General features: G+C 55.4%; 1 protein-coding gene across 1 annotated transcript; it reads right to left on the reverse strand.

Annotated features, from left to right (window-relative positions):
- Window positions 1–1,801: 1,801 nt before the first annotated feature.
- CYGB (cytoglobin) lies at window positions 1,802–17,981 on the reverse strand. The gene is made up of 3 exons (XM_066200238.1): window positions 17,440–17,981; window positions 7,177–7,408; window positions 1,802–6,495 (listed from the first exon to the last, which is right to left on the reverse strand). The coding sequence occupies exons 1-3, from the start codon at window positions 17,580–17,582 to the stop codon at window positions 6,331–6,333; spliced, it is 540 nt and encodes a 179-aa protein (XP_066056335.1). The 5' UTR covers window positions 17,583–17,981; the 3' UTR covers window positions 1,802–6,330.
- Window positions 17,982–23,816: the final 5,835 nt, after the last annotated feature.

The following is a 23,816-nucleotide window of genomic DNA, read 5'->3' on the forward strand; positions in this document are numbered from 1 at the left end:
CAGGGTGGGTTTAGCACTCCACGAGCTCAGGGCAGTGAGGGTGTGAGCCCATTGTCCCAGCCCCTCCAATTTTCTGGTGTGGTGAGAGCCTCACCTCCCACCATCTCCTATTCCACCAGCACTTGCTGAGCACTGGTGAGGCCACAGGGTCTGGGTCATGGTGTGATCGTCACAGCCACCCTGACGTGACAGGATCTGGGGGTAAATATTAGTACGAAGTGAAGGGCTGTGTACATATTTTCTCCCTGCAAGGTAATGCTGAAATTCTCTGCTCCTTTTCAACAAGCTGTTGGAAAAAAACAGCCCCATTTTAGCACCCTCTGGCCACTGCTGGTCCTGGCTACTCTCAGCTCAGCGTGCAAAGGTCTGAGAGCTTCAGGTCCCCACTGCAGCCTCCCCACTCCAGAGCTGAGTCCTTTTGCTCGTGGCTCCCCAGCCGATGTTTCCCATCTGGAGCAGAGCAGTGTGCAGGCTTTGCTGACTGTTCACTTCCGCCTGGAAGTGTGTACAGGATGTGGCAGAGACTCTGAGGATGGCTTATTAATCACATTAACAGCACCAAGTGGTTTTTTACCCCACAAGAAAAGACACAGCAGGAGAAGACAGATTGAACCAGGCAGTCATTTCCCCTCCCCACATGAGTAGACCTCTGGATCCCTTTTCTGTGGCCATGGCTGGTTGGGCTCAGTTTTGTGAAGCTGTAAGGAAAGAAAAAGGTTCCCCTTGCAAGGTCACCCTTGCAAATGTGGCTTGGGGACTCCAGAGTAGCTCAAGCGCCTGCCCAAGCAAAATTACACCACTCAGCTGCTGTTTTTTTCCAAAATGCAGGGCTGGAAAACAGCATTGTTGCCCTCAGGCCAACAGGAGAAGTTGACACCAGGCTCCCCAAGACCCCCGAGCAGCCTCCAAGGCACCAATTTCTGCCCTCCTCCCTCTCAGAATTGTTTCCCCCCAGCCTCAGTCCAAAACTGGGATTGCTCTCCTTAAAATTGCTTGTGGCCAGGTGTTGGTATTTTCTACAACCCTGGTGGGATGGGTTTTCCCATCCCTGAAAGACTGTTCTGTACTCGGGGTAAAGAGGAGCACAGTAAACAGGATTGCTTGAATTTGTTTTCCAAGCCTTGTATCCCACGCAGTGAAGCTTATGGGACCATAGCATGAGTCTGTCTGTTTGTCCATCCATCCTCTGCCAACAACTTTGGAAAGGTTGGCCAGTGTCAACTGAACTTCAGAGGGCCTGTTTTGCAAACGAGGGAGCTGGAAAGACCCATGGGGGGAAACCACAAAGTGACCCAGCCCTTCTTGAACCCAATCCCCTGCAACGTGATCCAGCCTCAGTGAGAAGTGCAGGAGACCCACCAGGGACTGAGATGCAGAACACTGGGCTGCTGCCGCTCAGGGAGCTGTTTGTTATTTTTACAGGCTGGGAACAGGCTCACAGTCCCTGGTGGTCGTGGTTGCTGCATGTTGTGGCCATCAGCAAGCATTTTGGGCTGTCAAAGGCACAGAAATAGCTCCTGATCCAGGGAGAGCCTCGCCGGTTTGTACAACATACCTGGCAGCCAAGTGAAGAGCCTGGAGGAGGGGCAAACCCTTCCCTGCCCACCTCAGTGCACTGCTAAGATGCCTCCAGCCACCTCTACCACCCTTGGTAGGCACATCCACTCCCTTTGCTGCTGACTTTCCAGCCAAAGGCCTCCCTCAGAGTGAGCAGGAACCCCCAGACCCACACGGCCATGGGGCAGCCCCCCGACACCCCCTCACCTTCCAGCCACCCCATCAGAAAGAAACCAAGCAGAGCTGGAGGGAGTTTGATTGATTTATCCACTGAAGATACAAGTTTCAGTTTAATAACACCATTTTGTCCGGTTACAAACATACTAAAAACCTACAAAAAAGAAAAAAAACCAAGTTACACCCATATACACGGAACGCAGGTATAAAACCAGCACGGAAGCGCCGGGGGAACACGAACATGAACAGGATCTGCAGCAGGAACAGGAAAGACACGGAGCTACGTCAGACCGTGCACACTCATGTCTGTGGGTCACGCTGGGGCTGCTTCAGACATACTCACAATTAGACACAACTTCAGCTATGGAAAATAATCAGCGCCGCAGCCTGGCAAAGAGCTCAGAGCCAGGCGGGTGGTTTTGTCCCTCCCTTCCCCTAAGCTGGTCCAAGGTCAGCGCAGGGGTTTCCCTTTTATCCCTCAGTCTGATGGTGCTGGCCCTGAGCAGCCCTCGCTCCGACATCCCCGCGCCAGGGCAGCTTCCCCATGGCAAGGGGCAGGGAAGGCTGAGTTCTGGCACCAGAGTCCAGCCAGGTGAGATCTGGTCCACGCTGATATCGCTGAGCATCCCCTCAGACAGCGGGGAGACACTGCGACCTCTTTCCTGGGACAAAGTGGCAGAGATGTGAGAGGACTCCCCTGGGAGAGCTCAGGGCTCGGCTGCCTTGGGGATTTGTCACCCCCCAAGAGAAGATGAAGTTGGTGGCACAAGGCCCGTAAGGGTTCTGGTGGTGTTGGGGAGGTGGGGCGTCTCTAGCTGGGTGCCTGAAGAGCTAAACCTGCCATGAACGTTGGCCATGGGAGGGGGAGACATGGTGGGGGGGATCTGTGCCCCAACCTAACCCGGTGCCTCCCATTCCCTCCAGAGCTCAACGCCCTCTGGGCAAATGCTGACCTTCAGGGCAGCTGACAAGAGTTGGTTGATGTGAGCGGGTGCTGCCAAAGAGAGCCAGGACGAGGTGCTCCAGGGGGACCCTGCCCCAGGGATACTGAATCCCCCCCTCACTCAGCATTTCTCTGCCTCTGGCAGAGGGCACAAAGGCTTTCCCACCTGGATCACAGCTCCAAGCCCAGCTCTGATGGTAATGCCAAGGTACTGGCTGAGCCAGGGGTTGGCTGGGTCTGGGGGGCACAGGGGTCCTCCACAGGGCAGGAGAGAGACCAGCCAGCCCCCAACGTGTGCTGGCAATGATACCCTCAGCTTCTCACCTGCGAGTTCTGGGGAAAAGACTTTGCAAGACTTTGCCACCACCAAGGAGAGCAAAGCTCAGCCCAAAGGGCTCTCAGTGCAGCTGAAGTGTGCCAATAAGTGAAAGGTCAAGCCCCAGAGAGCAAGACCTGAACAAAACGGGGATAAAGGGGCCCCCAGTCAGCTGTGGTGGGATCGGGAGAGAGCAATGGGCTGGCAGTGACAGGGAGTGGCTGTGCACGGATGTGTGTGTGCCGGAGAGCCATGCACAGAGCCAGGACATGGCCCCCCTTTCTGCCCTTCCACATGGCATTTATCAGCCCTGTCATTCTGGAACGGTACTTTTTCCTTATTCTGTTGATCTTCATCTCTCCCCAGATGAGAATGTTCCTGGATTTAAGCAATGCCTCCTCTGCTGTGTTCATTTTATCTCCATCTCCTCCCCTCCCGAGCTTTGCCCCGGCCGCCCTCCTGCTTCATCTTACTTCCTATGAAGCTGATAAAAATAAACATGTTTTCGTTTTGCATCTATTGGAGTGGCCTGCAATTTGGCTGATGGGGGGTGCTCCTCGAGGGACAGCAGCTGCACACATCTGGATCTGCTTTAGGAAAAAGTGCCTGGAAAAAAACCCCAAGCCCAGCACATGCACACGTGCGGGCGCACGAGCCCGCGGGTCAGCTTTTTCTAGGGATGTAAAAAAAAGAAAGGAGAAACCAAAGCACTGTTTAATGGGGAGGTGGGGGGACCTCCCTGATGCTGCTCCCCAAAAGCCAAGGCACACGGGTAGGTTGGGTATGAAGGTATGAACGTGGAGAATTTCCAGACACTCCAAAGTGGCTTTCTCTGTGGACTGGGAGCCTAGTTTTGGTTGTGGGAAGGGAGGGGGAAGGGTTTGCGCTGCAAAAATAAAATTCCCACCTGGAGATTATTAACCTCAAAGGTTAACGTGCAAATTTTGTCTAAAGATGAATCGTCCCTGTATGGAAACATCCCCGGCCCAGCATGCGCAGAGCACAGGGAGTACGTGAACTCATCAGAAATATGTGCTGCTGGCCTCAAGGCCTTGGCAGGAGTCAGTAAAGCCGTGCTCGTGAGAGTCCCGTGATGTGCACACACACAACAATCATCTAACAGTCTTGATCCAAGTGATCCCTCTCCAGTCCTGCACTGGAGGGAAGTCAATGGCTGAACAGGTTTTTCTCCCATCCATCCCTGCCCCAGGCAGCAGCAGCAGCTGTTTGAGGGATGCCTCCACTGACCCTCGAGGGATGAGCAGCCACTGTGACACTCCAGTGGGAGCTGGAGGCAGCAGCTGTTGGCACCTTCACCAGTGCAGGCTGGTGGGCTGAATTTTGGTAGTGCTGACTCTAACTGACAGCCCACCCCACGAGCAAAGCAGCATCACTCGTCACCCTGTGCCTGTCCCTTCCTTTTACAACCCCCTGGATCTTGCAGGCTGCCACGCCAAGGACAGCTGTGCCCGAGCTGTTATTGCCACCCAGCTCTCTGTGGATGCCCAGGACGTGCCATTGCTCCAGGCTCCATTGCTCCTCTCCACCAGTGGTAAATGTGGGATGTAGGAAGGATAGAACTGCAAGGCCAGAGTGGCTGTAGTGACATTATTGGAGTCCTAGGGGGATTTTGAGACATAATAAACCTGCTCCTGGGGATGATTAAAAGCACAGGTGAGCGAAGCAGGAGTTTCTGTCTGTTTTCTCTCTGCCCCCTCCAGCAGTGCCCCCACAGTGGAGGGATGTCCCCGAGGTGGCTGTGGGGATCCCAGTTGGAACTGTGGGCTCGTTGCCTCTCCAGCTGGCATCCAGGAGAGGAGCTGGTCTCTCTCAGGAAGCTGCCAGCTCTCCAGGACAGCGGTGGAGCAAGGCCAGAGGAAATCTCAGAAGGGAACCCTCCTCCCGCTTCAACAGATAACATTGCCCTTAATGCTAGAGCTCTAAAAATAGCAGAGGCCTTTAGGGAAATATTGGGTGGCAAGGATTCCAGAGCTTCCCAGCACATCTGACATTTCATCCTCAATCCTTTGCCATTCATTTCCCAGAAATCTTATAAATCCAACCACATGTTGGCAGGAGGCAATGGAGGCTGCTTCTCCTCCCTTTTTCATAACTGCAGGGGAAACTGAGGCACAAGGCAGGCAGACTCACCCCGAGGTTCAGGAGGAGTTGGTGTTGGAGGCAGGATGAGTGTTCCAAGCCCTGCAGCCACTTTTTGGGGGTGCGGGAGAAGCCTTTGTCAGGCACAGGCAGGAGCACTGCTGTCCCCAGGAGGGACGCAGCTCCTGCGTGGGCTGATTTCTACCAGGCACTTCATTTGGAGGAACCCAGTTTTACCACGGGGGCAGGAATATGCTCTATACAAGGTATTTATTAATTTTAACAGAGAAGGGACCTTTCCTCATATCCTGATATGTCAGTGCCATCTTTCCTCCTCCTGGTTACAGCCTGATCTCCCTTCTCACTGAGAGGGCAGAGCTGGGCAGACAGACTGACACACACCAGCTCCCAGGGCAGTGGCACATCGTGTGCCACCCAAGCCCATGCTCAGGGAGCTGAAGGGCAGCGGGTGGGCTCACCAGCTCCCCATGTATGGCACAGGGGTCCCACCTACACACCATGCTCCAAGCCATGAGGGGAGGCAGCCCAAATGCATCCCCCTCCTCCCCACTCTCTGGTGCTGCGGGAGCGCTTCTCTCCCGCCCCAGGAGGGTTTGCAGCAGCCAGCCAAGGACAGGGGACTGTGGGTGACGGGAGAGGTGAGGGCTGCTGCCCACCTGGAGCACAGGGTGATGGGCACCCAGAGTGGCTCTGGCTGTCAGCCCTGCCACCCTGCCAGGTGATACAGAAAGTGCAAAGCAAAGCGTTCTCGGTGCCAGTCGGAGGTCTCCACGTGTGCCCCCAAAAGCCAGGTTTGCCCCGGGGCTTCGCATGGAAAGTGAGGGTTGTGTTGTTCGTCAGTGAACAGGGCAGCAGCACTTGAACAAGGGACTTTGAGATGGTGCAAGTGAGGTGCAGGATTTGGGAGGTGGTGATGGACAGGCCAGGACAGGAAGATGGAGCCAACAACCAACGCTCTCCCCTCGCCCTCTGCATCCCCTTCCAGCGTCCCCTGCAACTGCTTCACCCCGACCCACCCACACCCTTCATGCTTCTGTGGTTTTTTCGGCTTATTTAGTTTGTTTTTAAACCCCATGGAGATCAAATTGTGACTTGGCAGCTGACAGAACTGGCCCTACAGGGCTCCCCAAACCGAGCAAAGATCTTGAGAAGAGACCAGAGTGAAGTCCTGGGGTGAGCGAAGCCCTCCCTGCCCCTCTCGTGGTCCCCTAGGCGCTCACAGGGTGGCAGTGGGGTACTGAGCCCAGCCCACCTCCTTGTAGGCTGCTGTCACGTGGGTGTAGATGAGGGTCTTCATCTTGGTCCAGGCTCCGTGTGCCTCCGGGGTGAAGTCGTTGGGGTATTCCTCAGCAATGACCTCCAGCATGACCCCAGTGAGTTTCTGAGGGGAGGCAGACAGCAAGCAAGGGGTTAGTAACTCTCCAGGGAGATGCTCACAGCAAATTCAGCTTTTTCCTACAAAAACACTTGAATCCTGTTGCTGACCAGGACACAGATGTCCTGGAGGTCTGTGGACACCCCTGGGAGGAGACAGGACAGGTAATCAGCCTGCCCAGGCAGCAGGACAGAGACCCAGGTACGAGGAGGGAGCTGCTTGAAGGTTGAAACATCTCCACAGTCTGGGCACCTCAAATTATTTACAGAATCACAGAATATTCCAAGTTGGAAGGGACCCATAAGGATCATCAAGTCCAGCTCTTTAAGTGAATGGCCACATGGGGATCAAACCTGTGATCTTGGTGTTATTACTCTAACCAGTTAATCAGCCAACTAATTGAGTCCCTGCTATTGTGCTTAATTTCCAAAAGCAGGGGCACACAGCCACAAACATGGACACAGCCAGGTGGGTTTCCCTGGGCAGGGGGAGGCACTGGCTCCGGGTGGGGATGGTGGTCCCCACAGGACAGTGTCGCGCTGGGACACTCCAGCTGTGTGGGGAGCAGCCCCCACATCCAGCCAAGCTTCTCCAGCCAAGGACAGGCAGCACCAGCTCACCACAGCTCTCGCTCCCCTGGCCTCTCCCTAAAGCAGCCCAAAGGTTATTTTTGCCCCTGTCCTTTACCTTAAAGTAGATGGGCTCCACTTTGTGCTTGAGGGCGTGGGCCTTGCCCACCAGGGCCAGGACAGAGGAGACCTTTTCAGAGTCGTTGAGGTTCTCCACCACAGTGTTGATGGCGCCCATGACCCTCCGAGCGTGCTTGCGCAGCTGCAAGCTCCTCTCCATCTCCAGCGGGTCCTCCATGTGCTTGAACTGGCTGAAGTACTGCTTGGCCGAGGGGAAGTTCACAAAAAACCTTCCAGAAAGAACAGAAATGAAATGCCATCAGGAGCAGGGGAGAGCAGGCTGAGGGGTTAAAGCAAAGCACAAGGGATGGAGATGCTGGAAGCCAACCCCTGCATCTCACACAGCCTGGGCTGATTTTCCTATCAAATTCCCCGGGAGCTGCAGCATTCAGCTGTCTGAAAACCAGAAGGTTGATGCCTTTTTCCCAAACCCCATCTGTTACAAGGTCATCACAGCTGGATATTCTCAAAGCAGAAGCAAGGCTGAGTTCTTGATGCCCAGAGATGCCACCCAGGCGTGCCAGATGCTGGATGTGTGCCCACATATATCAAAACATCCCATCCTGCCTCAGAGAGCTGAAGACGAGCATGAAAACCTCTCTTCATCCATCCAGCCTCTCCTTGCCCCCATGGGTTTTATTTCTCCATTGCCACCCAGAACAGTCTCCCCACCTTTCAAGACCCCGCCAGAATCTCCAGCGGGACTCAAGGCCTGAGCTGAGGTCACTGCTCATTTGTGACATTTTTCCCAGCATAAGGATACTCCAAAAACTCACCAGCCCCTCTGGGGGGTGGGTGTGCCTGGGGATCCTCTTTTCTGTAGGATTAAATCAACCCCAATCAAACACAGCCAAAAGAAATGAAGTTGTGGTCACAGCTGGCATGCTGAGCTCCCCGGGGAGGTGGAGGGTTGGAGGGGGCAGGGAGCTGAAGGGCACAAGGTAACAGGGGGCAGGGCTGGAGCCACCAATGGCAACACCACCCATGCCAGGATTGCAGCTGGGGCTGACACTTGAGTCACATTAACCACCCCCTTCCACCTAATTTATGCAGAAGAGAACCACGTCAGTGTTTGTTCCCTGCGTTCACCCAGCTCCCTCCCTCCTACAGGGCTCTCCCTGGCTCCTGGACTGGTGGAGGATGCTCAGGAGGCAGCAGAGTGCTCCCAGGCTGTCCCTCATCATTCCTGGCTCCAGGCAGACTGTCTGCTCCCCTTCCCAAGCACCATCCCAAACCACGGGAACCTGAACCCATCCCACCTCTCTCTCCAACCATCACTACTTCTCTCCAGAACCAGGTGGGATCCTCTTCCCCACTCACCACTCCATGAATAATCACAATATCGAGTACCAGGCTCCCTTACCGATTTGTTATCTTCCTTTTTCCCCCCTCCCTTCCTTCCCCCGCTCCCTTGGCTTGTGAAAGCTTGGGGGCATTGCCAAGGAAGCGGCGTGAAGCAGCGCCTGGAGTACACCACCACTTCTGTTGCTTCCCCAAGGCATCTGGGATTCATCAGATGGCCCAAAATAGGTTTTGGAGGTGTGAAGAGTGTGCAGCAGAAAGGATGGGGGAGGAAGGAAGGTGGAAGGGGGAGATAAGGTGTTGCTTTTAAAACCCAGAGGGGACCCATGACAAAACTCCTCTTGTTGCTGCGCAGCCTCCTGCCCCTGGCACAGCTCCTCCTGACACATCTGGTCCCTGTCGGGAGAAATCACTCCCAGGCCTGGCTGTCTCCAGCTCCTGCTGCCACAGAGATGTTTGGTCCGTCAGCCCAGTGCTGTCAGAGAGGTGCTGGGGGACGGAGCTGGCCAGGGCTGCATGGGTCCCAGGATTCAAGTCTTCTGCCCTGGACTTTTCCCCACAGAAGGGCAAATGTTTCACTCTAGTTTAATGGGACCATTTTTTCCAGCTGGACACGGCACGCCTCTGCCCCCATCCCGTCCCTCCCCACTTCTACTCAAGCTGTTGCAGCTGCAGTCACCCAGCAAAGCCCTCCAGCTCTAACAGGGATCATCCTGCTGGGGTCAGAGCTAAGGGTTTTACCATCCCTGCCAGTGGATCTTTCTCCTTCACAGGCTGCCCTCAGGCACTGGGAGCAAGGGATGTCACTGGAAGTAGGACCTGCTGCCCCAGCCAGGGGCTGGAGGCTGCCAGCTGGTCCCTGCATGCCTCAGCCTCTGAACCCCAAACCACAGGGAGCTCCCTGAAAAGCTGTATTTTATCTCAGCTGAAGGGCAGGATGTTCTCAAGGCATGGGAAATGAGTTGAGAAGAATTCCTGATCTGAACCAGGAAGGGAATAGCAAGGGGGGACTGACCTCTGCATCCCCAGGATTTACAGGGTGCCCCCAGCAAGAGAAGGGCCTAAAGGAGACCCTGGGACCATCACCTCCACATCTCCCCACTTTTGGCCAGATATGCCAGGAGCAAAGGCTGGTTAAACCCTCAAAATACCCCAGCCGGGGTATTTTGAGGATCCAAAGGATCCAAATACTTGGTTTCCAACCTTTCCCTGCTTTGCAGACCCTCAGGCTGACACCCCTACAGGAGCTGAGCCCAGCAGCTTTCCCAGGGGATCTGCCATCAGGACAGCAGCTGTGCTGGGGATGTAAAACCAGCAAACCCTCAGCTCATGTGTTCAGTCCTGTGTCTGCTGGATTTCTTTGGTGGAGAACCGAAAAAGAGGAGCCCTAAAACATCTTTGCTTCAAGCAAACCCATGGATGGCCAGAGACCTGCAGCCACCTCTCGATGGAGAGCAGCAGGCGCCTGCAGCAAGAACTTCTGCCTGGAGCAAATATTTGAGCTGTCAAACCACAGAGAAGAGGGGAGGAGGCTCACTCAGTGCTAGTTGTTAATAAACAGAGAAGATTAATTTAACACAAAGGTTAAATATAACCAGAGGAAAGGAGGAAAAACAAAAGAAATAAAATAACTCCAACAACAGTGAGTTAGAAGAGGTGTTGGTTGGGGTTTTTCCATCTACAGAAGATTTTGACAGTTCAAACCTCTCGGGCTCTGGAAGTTTTTTGGATCATTATGCATGTGTGTGTGTGGTTTGGGCTTTTTTTCCTCCATCAGAGTCATTAAAAGATGATATTTACCACTGCATATCACACAAAATGATGATTGATAGGAACCAGATGCCTGCATACCGATCTCATTAAATTTCTTTTTAAGCGATTCCATTCTCCACCCGCTAATTTGTACTCTGCCAGCTACATCTGGACCCAGAGGACAGGATGTCAGGATTGCTTTTCCTCTCTCTTTTGCCCTTATAACAACTTTAAGGACACAACCATTCCCAGTAGCAGAGCCAAAGGAAATAATTAAGGTGCAAACCCACTGCAGTTACTGGAAACCTGTTTTCTATTAGGGGGGGAGTGGTGTCTCCATCTCCCCCCACCTTCCTCCCTCTCCCCAGAGCATGCAGAGCAAATCCTGCATGGAGGAAACCTCCAGCCACCTCCTTGCCTCCCCAGCTAGAGTGAGGACACCTGGATGCTGCCTGGTCCCCCCAAGCACCTAAACCCTTGGTACTTCACTTACCCAGTTTGCAAACTGTGGGGTGAAAATGCTCGCGAACCCTCACATCTGCTGGGAGGCTTCAGCTGAACCCCCAGCCAGCACTTGGAGACTGCTTTTTTCCTAGATTTCCACAGAATCACTTCGGTTGGAAGAGGTCTTTCAGATCACCAAGTCCAACTCTTAACCCAGCACTGCCAAGCCCTCCACTAAAACACGTCCCCAAGTGCCACATCTACACATCTCTTAAATCCCTCCAGGGTTGGTGACTCAACCTACCAATGCTTTCATGTTTTCTCTCGCCTCGTCCCTCTACGTGGGAGAAACTCTAAGGCAGCCTGGAGCCTCTCGTGTCCCTTTTCAAACCTCTCCTTCCAACTCCTCTCTGCTCTGGTGCCCACAAAGCAGCTGATAATGGGTAGGCAGGTGGTGTGTGATGCTGCTATTTATTATGCCGAGGGCTGTCTCACCGCTTTGCCTGCATGTTCCCCCTGCTCCTCACAGCCACCTGTAGCCCACCATCCCCTTTTCAGGCTGGGGAAATGCTGCTGGGTGCTCACCAAGCCCAGGGTGAGGAAGGTCTCAGCCGTGTCGATGCCACAGCTCAGCAAGACAGAAAAAGGCAAGTCTAATGAGCAGGAAGAGGATGGTGCCTCTCTCTGAAAGCTCCTGGACAGGTGGAGATGGTGGTGGGCAACATCTCCGGCTCTGTCATGGGAGGGCTGGAAGGAAAAGGGCCAAGCCCCCCATCCACACTCTAATGCTAAATTCAACAACTTCTATAGCTGAGAAAAACGTGCGGCTGGCCTTCCTCCAGGTGAAGCCCACATCCCGCTGCAAAGCCTTGGGAGTAGAATCCAGCACAACACTGAACCGTGCTCGGAGGCTGTAATGTCCCAATGCCCAAGGCAGAGGGACCAGGACATCCCAGTGAGGCTGGGACTGGACTCAGCAGCAAAGGTTCTACCAAATACAGGTGCTAGAGACCCCCAGGGGCATGTCCTGCTCACTCCTGCGTGCACAACTCACATCTCCAAGTCCTCATTGCTGTTCCTTACTCCCACCACGTATGTGGATTCAGCCCAAAGCCTCTTGGCCGCAGAGATGAACCTTTAGGGTAGGGGCAAGGACAGCTTTTACGGGAGAAGTGAATTAACAGCGCCAAAGTGTCTTTCCCACCTGTCTCTGGAGACCTGCCTCCCTTGGAGCTGGAAGAAGACCCCTGGCTGGGTAGGGAGGTGGGTGACACGCATCCACAAGGACTTAGTCCACATCCCACCACAACTGCGAACCTGCGTGCTGCTGCTGTCCACCACCGCCTCTCCCGCCCGGCGTTCCCTTGGCCATTTCCAGCAGCCCCGGCTCAGCCTTGCCTGTTCCCCGGCAGGATCGCCAGCCAGGCGGCACTCTGCGTTCCCCAGGCACGCTCAGCGCCTGCCAGCCTGGCCAGGGCTGTCCTGACATTTCCCTGCCGCTCGTTAATGAGCCCTGAAGCTCCGCAGGCGGGCGCGGCCCCGCTCCGCCGCAGCCGCCTCGTTACCGGGGCCGGCGGGCAGAGCCGCGGTTCCCCCCTCGCCGCCTGCTCTGGAGGAGGGATTGGCACGGCTGGTACCGACCCATCCTCAGCCGCAGCCAGGGAAACTGTCCGGGGAAACTGCTCGCCCTCTGTGCCCTTCCTTGGGGCAAGCTCTCGGGGTGTTGAGTGGGATTTTTCTACCCCCACGTGGATTGCAAGTGATGCGAGGGCAGCACGGGGACATGGGAAAGGCTCTTCTCTGGACATCCCAAGAGCTGCTGGCAGCTCCGAGGTCGTGGCTGGTGCGGGATGTGCCACAGGCATCCCCACACAGCTGCCTTGGCCATGAAGAAGCCAGAAGGGCTGGTCCCGGGAGCTGTGATCAGAGACAACGCAGTCATAGGAGAAGGGGCTGTTTTGAGACTGAGCTTATTAAACCCTCACTCGCCCCCTCACTGCTCAATGGAGTGGTTGTTAGGTTGGGAAATGTCCCTTATGCTTGCCTGTGCCAGCAGAGCCGAGCCCTGCTGCTCTCTGGCTCTCCTTGTCCCCACGAAAACATCTCCCCAGCTTGACCACAACCATTTGCGAGCGTGGGACAGGGACACTGCTGATGGTCTTTTCACTGGGCCCTTTCAAAAAAGAGAGATATTGCATCTCTCTGAGCCGCTTTGCCCTGAAATGTGTCCTTCATCAGCCAGGAATGGAGCCTTTCCCTATGGACGCCTCCTCAAAACACATGTTGGCTTTGGGGGTAGCTGCAAAATCCCTTCTTTAAATGCTATTTTGGGTAAATTCAACCCATACTTTTTTGATTCAGCTGGAAAAAAAGGTTTTCTGCATTGCCAGACTCATTACTCAGATTTTTTGGTATTTTAACCTAGAACTCACAATAATGTCTGGCATCCAAGGAGTGCTTTCATATTTTAAAGATCTTTGCAAACTGTCTGAATCCAGGTGCGTTTGCTCAGACTAAGCAGCCATCAAAATCCAAGGGCCTGATCCTGCATTGGCAAACCTTTTGCTTCCCCTCCTACACCTTTTGTGGGGGAAAGAGCACATCAGGAGTGATGGAGAAGGTGGAAATTTGGAAAGCTGATGGCTCTGAATTGCAGACGGAGGGAACAGTGATGGAGAAGCCCTGTGGAGGCAGCACGGCCTGTGGTGGCTGAGCCAGGTTCCGTTGCCTGCACCTGGCATGGCATTAACATTTGGTCCAGATTCTCCTGGGATCTAATAGAAACTATCCCTGGGTTTTATCCCCTGATGGAATCCATAAAGTTTTGTGGTCTCGCATCTGTGCCTGTGGTACGTGTGTGTGGGTGTGGGAGCGAGCGCGTGCGCTGGCGGGGACAGGCCGTGGTTTTAGCCCTGGGGTGCTGGGCTTAGTAGGGGCTTGCAAAGGAGAGAGGGTCCCGAATCTCCTCTGGTGTTCATCCCTGGGTGCTCTCTCAGCCCCTGTGTGCTGCAGAGAGCTGAGCAACCCCCGGGTGTTTGCATCCCTCAGCTCTGTCTCAGAGTATTGCCTATAAACTGTTGGAAGGAAAAAAGGGGGACTGCTGGAGGGCTCCTGCACTGCACAGCGAGGGCTAATGCAGGTTCTGAAAGCTGCCCTGCTCTCCTGCTGTGAGCTCTGTGGTGAGGGAGGGCTCAAAAAGAACTGATCTCTAAATAACAGATGGAGAAACTGAGGAGCAGCAATGAGCCTAGGGGCATGGGAAGGCTACGGAAGAGCTTCAGCCCAGGGCTCCCAGCTGGCCCACTTGGGAACCACTCAGCCAGGAGCCACAGCCCCAGATGAGCAGCTCCAGGCTCCAGCTCCAGCCCCAACTCCTGCTCCAGCTCCGGCAAGGGTTAAGGCAGCTGTGAGATGGAGACTGCAGAGGCCCCTGAGCTCCCCAGGAGGAAGATGAGCGTGGCGAGGAGACTCTGCTTCCTGCGGGGCGAGGCTCCCCACCGAGGAAATTGTCAATTAGCGGCATAGTTTTAACCACAGAGCGCAGATTCCCAGGATCCGGTGGCTGCTCAGCCGTAGTCCCCATTATTCTTGTTTGTGTCCCCCGGGGTCCCAGAACTCTGTGAGATCAGGGACCCATCGTGCTAGGGCAGGACCCCAGGGGCTTGCTGTGGGTTCAAGCACCAGCAGCAGCCAGAGGGATGGGAACATGATGCCCAGCTTTGTGTCTCAGTTCCCCCACCTGCAAAGCATGGATAGGCTGGGGATGGAGGGGTAGGACGGTGGTTGAGGGCAGAGAGAGCTGGGCTGAGTTCCTACGGGATGGCAGCGCTGCAGACCCCGCCATCACTGCCTTTTGGGGAACATTGCTGCCTCCCTGCCTCACCCTTGGAGCACAGGATCAGATTAATTTCAGAAGTGCTGCAACCCCCCGACTGTTCCCACACGGGAAAATGTAATTCCCTACCCTCAGCAGCCCTGAAGGGATGGAGAGAGGATGGAGCAGGTAAGCAGGGAGAGACCCTCTGCCGCCAGACACAGCCAAGTCCCTGGTCACAACCCCGACCACAGAAGTGCTGACAGATTTACCTGCTCTCACCATCCTGCCCGTGGGGGTTGCACCAAAGAGGGGTCCACAGCCACGCACCCCCTTCCTTCTCCCTGGCCACACCCGTGCAAACCCCTTTCTGCCTCAGTTTCCCTAGCGAGGTGAGCAGGAGCACCAGGTGGGCGCTGGTGAAGCAGGCTGACTGGGGCAGCTCCCAGCCCCCGGCACGCTGTGTGTGTGCCCACCCAAAACGTGCCGGCCGGGTCACCTCGCACCGACCCCACCAGCGGCCGCCCGCTGCCCCCTCCCCAGCCCCGACCTCTGGAGCTGCTGAATCATGTCTTGGGCAGCGGCTGCCGCCGGCCCCGGGCTCCCGGCGGCCTCCACGCATGACCCACTTCTCCCGGCGGCTGCTGCCAGCTGCCAAAGCCGCTGGGAGAGTGGCAGCGCCGGTGCTCCCAGCCCCGGCCAGGGCTGCCCTGCTTTCGCCCGGCATGTGCTTCCCCGGGGAGCTCAGGTGCGGCTCAAAGCTCACAGCGGGGCTCAGAGCAGCAGCAAAGAACTCTTTGGGGACAGGGTTTGTGACCGGGGGACGGCTGTGCCTGGCGGGTGCAGGTGGAGGGCGTGGTATCTCTCCCAGATCGCATCACTATCCCCAGGGACATGCCGGACCTCACTTTAAGTTTTCCAGGGAAGCTCTGGCTGAGGGAGCAGGTGGTGGGTTTAGCTGGGGTGTGCCAGGGCATGTGCCATGACTAAGGATGTAAAGGCTTCCAAAGAGCCAGGATTCACCCTGGCAGGGAGTTCTGTCCTGCCCTGTTGTCACAGCAGGAGAAAAGGAGAAAACCTTCACCACAGTGCACAGCTCTGCCTGGATTTAAAAAAACCCAAAAACCAAACTGGACCAAAAACTTCTGCTGGGAAAGTTTGAGTTGGGACCAGAGCTCAGTCCCCACTGCCACACCTCAATTTCCCTCATGCCCAGCCCTGCTCCAAGCACCATGGGGACTCCAAAAGCAATGAGTTACCCTGGGTGAATCCCCCATGGCATTGCCACGAGTTCCTCGGTGCCAGCCGTGGGCACACAGCCACCCTCCCTGTGTCTGTGGGCAGTGGGCACCTGGCAGTGCTGGCAGCTGGGGTCAAGGCATGACCCAGAGGCTGGGCAAGGGGCTGTCCATGCAGGGCTGGTGGCCAAGCCCTGAGCTGAACCTCATGGGATGGGGCTGAGGGGAATCTTGTAACCCCCAGATCTCTGCCATTTCTGCTTCAAACCCAGCCTAGGTAGGTTTGGTGTCCCCAGCCATGGAGCTGTCACACCTCCTGACTGCCCAGACCGCCCCGTGGTGGGGGCCATGGGAGAATGGGCTCAGATATCAGCTGGCTCTGAGAGAAGGAAATGTTTGTGAAGGAGGTGGAGAGCGGGCTCCAATGTCATTTTGGAATCTGCAAAGGGGTCTTGGTAAGAAAATCTCATTGCAGTGCTGGCAGTGAGCCTGGAGGGGAACTGGCTCTGCTCATTGTGATGTCCAGGGAGGCTCTGCTCCCTGCAGACCCCGTGGGCTCAGGCCTTTAGCTCAGTCAATTGGAAAACTTTCGGATAATTATTAGTAAACAGCACATCCATCCAAGGGGTTCCCTGTGCACCCACAGTCCCCTGCTGCAGGAGAAAATGGGAAGGAAACAACCCAGTCTCAGGTCTCCTACCTGGGGTGTCTGGTGGGAGTCTGACTGGGGGCGACCCAGCATTATTGACCCCAGGGGTGAGTGGTGTGACTCTCTGGGCAGGATCTTTGCTGTTTGCCAATAGGTCATTGCAGGCGTCTCACCTGCTCCTCTCCTTGCCCTGCCCATCCTCCCATCCCCTCCTAATGAGGGAAACGGCCTGTTGGTGCCATACCCCACTGACACCCCAAACTCCCGGTGCCGGTGGCACCCTGTGGGATTTCTGCTTGGCACCTTCCCAGTGTACCTGGACATGGTTTTACTCCCGGACAACCCGAGAACCCCCACCTGCCTCTGCTCCCCCGCTCCAGAGCATCTCCCCTGCTCTGGTTGCAGGTGCAGAGCTTTGAGGTGCTGTCTGTGCCCCATTGCCATCGGGAGATGCTCTGCACCCCCCTCCCGGGGCTGCTGTCCCCCCCGTCCCCCTCTCCCGCCTGTGCCCCCCACAGCCCCCTTCCACCGCCAACTTCAGCGCTCTCCTTCCCGCCGACGCTGCCGCCGGAGGGACAGATGGTGCCCTCGGAGACACACCTGCTTGGGTTTTATCTTGGCTCCCAACTTGCATTATTTCACCCGCCAGCCTGCTACGGACCCGTGCCATCCGCACGCCGCTCCCTGGGTGGGGGGGCCCCAAAAACCCCAGAGCCCCAACCCACCCGGAGCCGGGGCTGAGCTCCCCCGCCTCCGCCGCCCCCCAGCCCCGGCCGCAGGTTAAGGTGACCTTTGCATGGAAGCAGCTTCCCTCAAAGTCCCCGGCAAGGCTCCCCCCGCTCCCCCTGCCACTGCCGCTCGGCTCAAAGGTGTGGGAATCCGAGGAGCGCTGTGAATCCCTCCCTGCTCCCCGGCAGCAAATACACCCAGCCAGCTCCCCACTCGCTGTCATTCATCTCCACTCAGTTCTATATATTGTTCTGCCTCTCTCAGCTATAAAGAGATTCAGTTGGATTTGCTGCTTCCTTTTTTTTTTTTTTTTGGTTTGTTTTTTTTAAATACCTGATGAGTATGGAGACCCCAACGTCCTCGCAGTTTGCATATACTCTGCTCCATATCTCTTGAATAACCTTTTTTTCTGCGTCTGAAATCTCTTCACTTCTTTCCCATCTCTCAATCTCCATTTCTCCCTGGACTTTCTCCATGAAAAACAGCCGGCAGGATCCTCCGGGAAGCCAGGAGGAGATAAAGAGAGATGTGTGTGAGCGGGTATATCCTGCGAGAGGAGACAAGGTGTTTGCTCGGCAGCTCTGCGACGTGTGGATGTGTGTGTGTGTGAGTGTGTGAGTGCAGCTGCCTGTCAGCGTGTTTAGATATGGAATTTAAAAAATATCCCGGAGGAATGATGCGTGCGATTAGATTTGAGATCTCCTAGTGCTGTCCATGGCTGTAGTTAGCTTCAGCTCGCCTCGGATGTGTGTGGCTGACTGATGAGGAACTGCCTAAAAGTAAAATATTCAAAGGCATTGCAAGACCAGCCTCTTCACCAATGTGTGAACGTGAGCTCACTTTCTCCCTCTCTCCTCCTCTCTCCCACTCCTCCCTCCCTCCTTTCCTTTCCTTTTTTTTTTTTTTTTCCTCCCTGAAAGGGAGGGATGAGAGAGATGTTCTGGGCAACATCAGGACGGGGCTGGCGGGGGGAGGTAGTGCTGGAAGTTTTTTTTTTTTTTTTTTCCCCCAGCCCTTCGTAAACAGCTCAGAGGAAATTCAGAATCCAGAGTGCTGAGTTAAAGTTAGCCCAAGCGCTGGCTGCGCCGAGTTCTGCCCCGGCTCTGCTCTTTGCACTCCCTGGTTTTGCAGGAGGTGGTGTTCGGAAGGACAGACCCCTCACCTCCAATTCCTGGGCTGCAAAGAGAGCCGGGTTGAGAGGGGAGCACGAGGCTTCCCCACTGCGAGAATCTTCTCTGTCCCCCAAAACAGATCATGGTCCGTCCCACAGGGACTTTTTTAATGCTGAGCATTCGCTCTCCCTTCTTGTGGCAGGACCCAGCTGAAAGGGATCCAGAGTTAAGGCACTTGTGAAATGAAGGTATTGTCGATTGCATCGCTCCTGGCAGCGCCTTGGCAGGGAACACCTCCACTCCAGGCTTCCCGCCGCCTTCGTGGGTGTGCTTTTGGGGCTGTTTTTCACCCAAATGCCATTCCCAGCTCCCTAACAATCCGGCACGTTAAACCCACAGCACAGTCCGTTTGCAGAGAGAGCCGGAAAATCCTACGGAGACTTGTAATAACCGCGAGTCCCCCTGGGGGGGATCAGAGACCAGCGGAGCCGCGAGTGTGCCCCGCCGCCTCCCGCAGCCTGCGCACCCTGCCAGGGCAGACGGACAGACAGACGGACAGACGGGCTGCGGGTGCCGCTCTGACAGGCTGGGGGGTGGCTGAGCCCCTTGAGGGGCCGGAGCTTTGTTGCTGCAGAGCTGTGGAGGCTTCTTGCTGTATTTCTCCTCCAAACCAGCCTTGGCCACGTCCCCATTAGCAGCCGCCAGACTGGTGGTGTCAGCAAATTTGCTCTTGCAGAGCTAATGAGAGCTGGTGGAGAACATGCTGCCCACAGATCCCCCACTGTGGGTCCCCCAGGGAACATGTGCTGGGACAGACTGGGGGCCCCACACATCCATGAACCCCCTTGGCTCGAGAGCAAAGCTCAGCTGCCAGCTGCTGAACCCACCAGTGTGACAACAGAGCCTGACCTGGCCAGAGGTCAGGAATCGTTCAATAACCCCACCACCAGCTGCTGAATCGTCAGATTTTCACCAAGTTTGGATTTACCTTGTGCCCATTAGCCACTGGGGTGAACAGCCATGAGCCCCAGCTCAAACATTAACTACAATGTCCCCAGGTGGTCACCAGGCCCCCAGAGAAACCCATCTGGACGTGGGCTGGCACAGCCAAGCTTATCACCTTCCCTTGAGGTGCAGGGGAAGAGGTGCTTTAGATTTAGCTTAAGCTCAGAGAGACCCAGCTTAAACCCAGTGCAAAATTACAATGCAGCGCAAGTGCTTTCAAAAAGGGGGAAAAATCCAATACTGAGCAATATGAACACTGGGGGGAATAACCTGGGCCAAGCACTGGTTAGCACTTGCTGTGTGCTTAAAGAAAAGAAATCTTTGAGCTTTTGTACCTGGTGTCACAGTCCACCCCAGGCTCACAGCCTGGCACGTGGCTCCTGGGTGCAAGCAGGTGCTTTTCCTCACTCCCTGGCACCAGGAGTCAAAATGTCTGGGCTCAAAAGTCTCAGCTCAAAAATCCCTATTTAAAAATATTAGAATATTAGAAAACATTAGAAAAGTAAGTAAGGAATCCCCCAGCCTTTTCCAGGTTTCTGCCTCCCTCTCTGGGCTCATCATGTCTGGCCCTGGTACGAGCCCAGCCCCGTTCCCGTGTGCCATCCTGCTCCACAAAAGGAGATGGGGAGTGAAGCAGTGGTGATTCTCCGCTGCCTCAAAATCCCAAGAGCCCTGCATTTCTGCATCTCGTCCCAGACGTGGGACATAAATCAAGGGCAGGAGTGCAGGCACACGCTGTCACGTGCCTGCCACCCGTTTCCATGGTTTCCCATGACTGTTGCTCTCAAGGGCTTGGGGTTAGGAGGCGACTTGTTCCAGAAGGAGAAAGATGCTGCCTTGACACCAGTGCTGCCTGCTGGCCCAGAGGAGAGCTGGAGGGCAGTCCAGGACCATGGGGCTCAGGGAGGGGAACAGAGAACTTGGTCCCCATGGCCAGTGCAGAGTCTGAGATGGGGTCAGCCTGCAAAATCTGTACTGAAGAAATCAATTCATCTCTCTCTGATCCTGATTCAGCAGCCTGATCCCTCTCCCCTCACCAGCTGAGCATCGTAGCCCTCCTGCTTTCCACCTCCTTCCTGTGGACCTGTCCCTGTGATGTGGTGACAATGCGGTGCCCTGTCCCTGCTGAGCCTGAGCCTGCTTCTCCCAGAGCTTCTGCACAGCAGGAAGAGATCTAGTGCTTGTTCCAGCCATCCTTCATCCCGGCTGCAGAAGGTGAGGATGGGTTTCCAGACTCTCCAAGCCTCTGTTTGTGGCATGCCATGGTCCTGAGGGGTCTGTACCCACCTGCCGATGGCTTCTCCCACTCCTCCCGTGCCTTCCTACATTGCCTCTCCTCCTCTCATGTGCTGGGTGCAATGAGAAATGTACTTGGCTCCTAATCCTTGAGTGGGAGGTGAAGGCAAAAAAACCCAAGACTTCAGCTCCACAGCATGTGGGATATGGATGATGGTAGATCCCCACCTTTGACTTCTCCACTGTCTCTGGGGCGAAGGCAGGCACCCCAAATCCAGACTTTTGGGTCTGAGTCCACCCTCCCTGGTGCATGGGGACAGCCTTGTTATTTGGTCCCCGGAGAATAAAAGGTCACTTCTTGTGTCCCTTCCAATGTCAGCTCCCTGGGACCTTCTGACAGACACCGTTACTTGGTGTGGTCCCAGGAAGACACATGAGATCCATCAGGGAGTGCTTTGGGAAGGAGCTGCAGGAGCTGCCCCAAGGCCTTGGTGCTGGTGGGATTCCAGGGACGCAGTGAGGATCCCTTCTCCAGAACCTCAAGGCACCAACCTGGGCAGAACAGGAGCAGCCCTGGGATTCTGAGTGGAATAAGGCCGAAGGCACCAGTGTGGTACATGCCAGATTGGGTTTTCCTCCTTTATTCTCCTCCCAGAGCCACTCCGGGCTGCTGCAGTATCTGACCTGGAGATACTGGATTGTCACCCTGAGCTTTGGTGAAACAAAGCCTCTGGTTGCCAGCCCAGCTCACTCAGCAACGACCTCAGCAGCCCAGGCCTCTCTTTCCCCTTTCCTAAAACAGCCCTGCTGCCAACTGCAAAGTCCCGGCCTGAAAAGGAATAACAAGACTTTAGGAATTGGCTTTGCAGTGCTGCTGCTCAGGGAGGGAAGGATTTAGCCTAAAGCCTGTATAAATGCTCCGTGCTTATTGCAGGTTTCCTTCCCCCAGCTCCTCTGATCCCAGGAGACCTGTGTGCAATCCTGATGCTCCAGCTCTGTGCCGGCAGTACCTGTGGCCTGAGCCATCTCTGCAGGATCAGGCTGGAGAACAAAAGGGGCTGAGGGCAGCAGGACCCACTCCCCCCACCCTGATCCAGCTGGGGTTGGATTGCTGCCTGAATCCCCATCCCAAGGCAGGATGATCCCAGTTGAATCACGCAGTCATTGTCCGCATTGCTGGAAGGCTTTGTCACCAATTTACTCGAAAAGATTTGAAGTACCGAGAAACTGGGATTTCTCCAGTTCCATGTCTTCGGCTTGGCTGGGAAGAGGTGTGCCAGGGAAGTGACAATGACTGTCCCCTCCCAGCCCTGGGCAGCTCTGTGATACCTGGGCTGAGGTGAGGGGCAAAGCCGGGAGCAGACATTCCTCTGCTGATGGAATCCAGCCTGCAGGCCAGGCGGTGCTGCCGGAGCTGTGGGGAATGTGCTCAGACCACCAGCCCCTTCTTACACGGGAACAGGGTTCCTCTGCCCCGCGGTACAAGTCCAACAAATGTGGCTTTATGCGGACTGAGGTGCCACCAGAGCAAACCTTCCAGTGGCACCCTGCCCCAAAGCCCCAGCTCCCGGAGGAGACTCCAAACCCCCACTCCAATCTCAGCTCACCACCCCCATGTGTGCAGCAGGAAGGTGTGGGATGCTGGGGACTGGGACAGCAGCGGCACTGGGGTGATGCCTGGGAAGGGAGCATGGGATGAAGACCCTTGGCAGCAGCAGGCAGGGTGGAGGCACTGAGTGTGATGGGGGGAAGCACAACCTTCCCATGACCTTAAACCTTATGACAGCTTTTCTGGCTTCCTTCCCAAAAAATCCCTACCAACCCACACAATCTGAAAACCCCCAAGGATTAGGAAATCCAGGGGAATAGGGAGAAAGGAACCCTGGGAGCGGGGCTGGTGCTGCCCAGGGTTCTCTGTCGGGACAGGACAGGGCAGGGCAGGGTGAGACACTAACTACCAAGACAACCCTGGGGAACACTTCCAACCCAGACCAACCTGTTCCTGGGCTAGGAATGTTGCAAAAACTCCCAGCTCCACACTGGGATTTGAAGAAACTGAAACCTCGTGATGCAACTGGGAGAGATGAAGCAAGAAATACTCAGGAAGCAGATGACAGATTCAGCACCACAGGGCTTCATGGACAAGGCATTAGCCAGCTGGTAAACTTCCCCAGATCATGAACAGCCTCTGGTGTCACCACCTTCCCCTTCACCCCCAGTGCCCAGCTCTTCCCCCCTGGAGCACAGCCCCTGTCACAGCCAGACCCTTCACTGGTAAGCAAGGGTGACAGGGTTATAGGGAAACAAGTCAACACTTCCAAACCGATTCTCTTTGCTGCTCTTTTCCTTCCCAAAGGTGGTCTGAGCATGGCAGGGGTTGCTCAGGAAAGCCAATAAGCTAATAAATTCATATCATCTCACATTTGGTGCCAGGACATGAAGTAAACACCGTCAGGGACTTCGCTCTGGTTCAAAGACAAGCCCTGATTCTTATTCTGATCACATTATCCATGCTCCTTGTACAGCTTCATTGATTCATATCTTAAAAAGAAAAGCCTTCAAAACCCATCGCTTGCCCTGTCATTTCAGCTCTGCTCTCAAGGGCCAGGGCAAGAAGCATTAACTAATCTGCTCACATTACCTTGCTTTTGAACCAAGCACCTCTCAGCATCAATCAAGAATGTTTGGAGGTGATACGTTCCCGCATGCGGGGCGAGTTTTAGCTGCCAAGGTCACCCAGTGACCTCAGTGCCAAAGTCAATCGACTCCAGAAGATGTGTTTTGCTTTGCAGAGGTCACCCAAGCGAGTGCAGGGGCCAGCACTCAGGCACTGCCTGCTGCACTGGGCTGCCTTTCACACTCAGGGGGCACCCACAGGGCAATGTTTGAGCAGCCCGGTGATGGTGCTTGGTTAGGGAGGGCTGTGTGGTTATAAACAAGCCCCTGAAGGAGAAAGCTCAGGGCCTCAGGCAGCATCTGGGGTGCAAGAATGGGGACTTCACTGGTTTTAGCCTGGTTGGGTCTCAGCAAGAGGAGAAGATTTTACAAGCAGCAACGTCCTCCCAGGGATTACGAAACCCCGGCTGCCGATTGCCAGGGAAAAGAAGGTCCTTCCAGCCTCTTGGGCTTCAGTTTAGCCAGAAGCCACTGTTTATTTGGCTCCAGTGACTCCCCAGCATACCGGCCCATGCTCCTGGGGGCTCAGCGTGCTCCAGGGCAGCTGGCCGGGACACGGGGCTTGGCCGCCCCACGCGCTCCCCGGTGCCTTGCGTAAGGCAGCTCCGCACCCTCCGTCCGGCCTGACTTACACTCAGGAAGGAATTATTCACTCTTGTCTCCATCTGGCTCCAGGACACA

Source organism: Chamaea fasciata, unplaced genomic scaffold (assembly GCF_029207755.1).
Source record: "Chamaea fasciata isolate MVZ Bird 193981 ecotype frontalis unplaced genomic scaffold, bChaFas1.0.hap1 SCAF_19, whole genome shotgun sequence".
Taxonomy (NCBI): domain Eukaryota; kingdom Metazoa; phylum Chordata; class Aves; order Passeriformes; family Sylviidae; genus Chamaea; species Chamaea fasciata.

What these genes read in the sequence shown, in the direction of transcription:
- CYGB (XM_066200238.1), bottom strand. Translation starts at nt 17,582, where the DNA reads ATGGAGAAAGTCCAGGGAGAAATGGAGATTGAGAGATGGGAAAGAAGT. An exon ending in GGGGTCTCCATACTCATCAG is followed by an intron (nt 7,409 to 17,439) that starts GTATTTAAAAAA and finishes TCTTTCTGGAAG; the next exon opens with GTTTTTTGTGAACTTCCCCT. An exon ending in TGGAGCCCATCTACTTTAAG is followed by an intron (nt 6,496 to 7,176) that starts GTAAAGGACAGG and finishes GCCTCCCCTCAG; the next exon opens with AAACTCACTGGGGTCATGCT.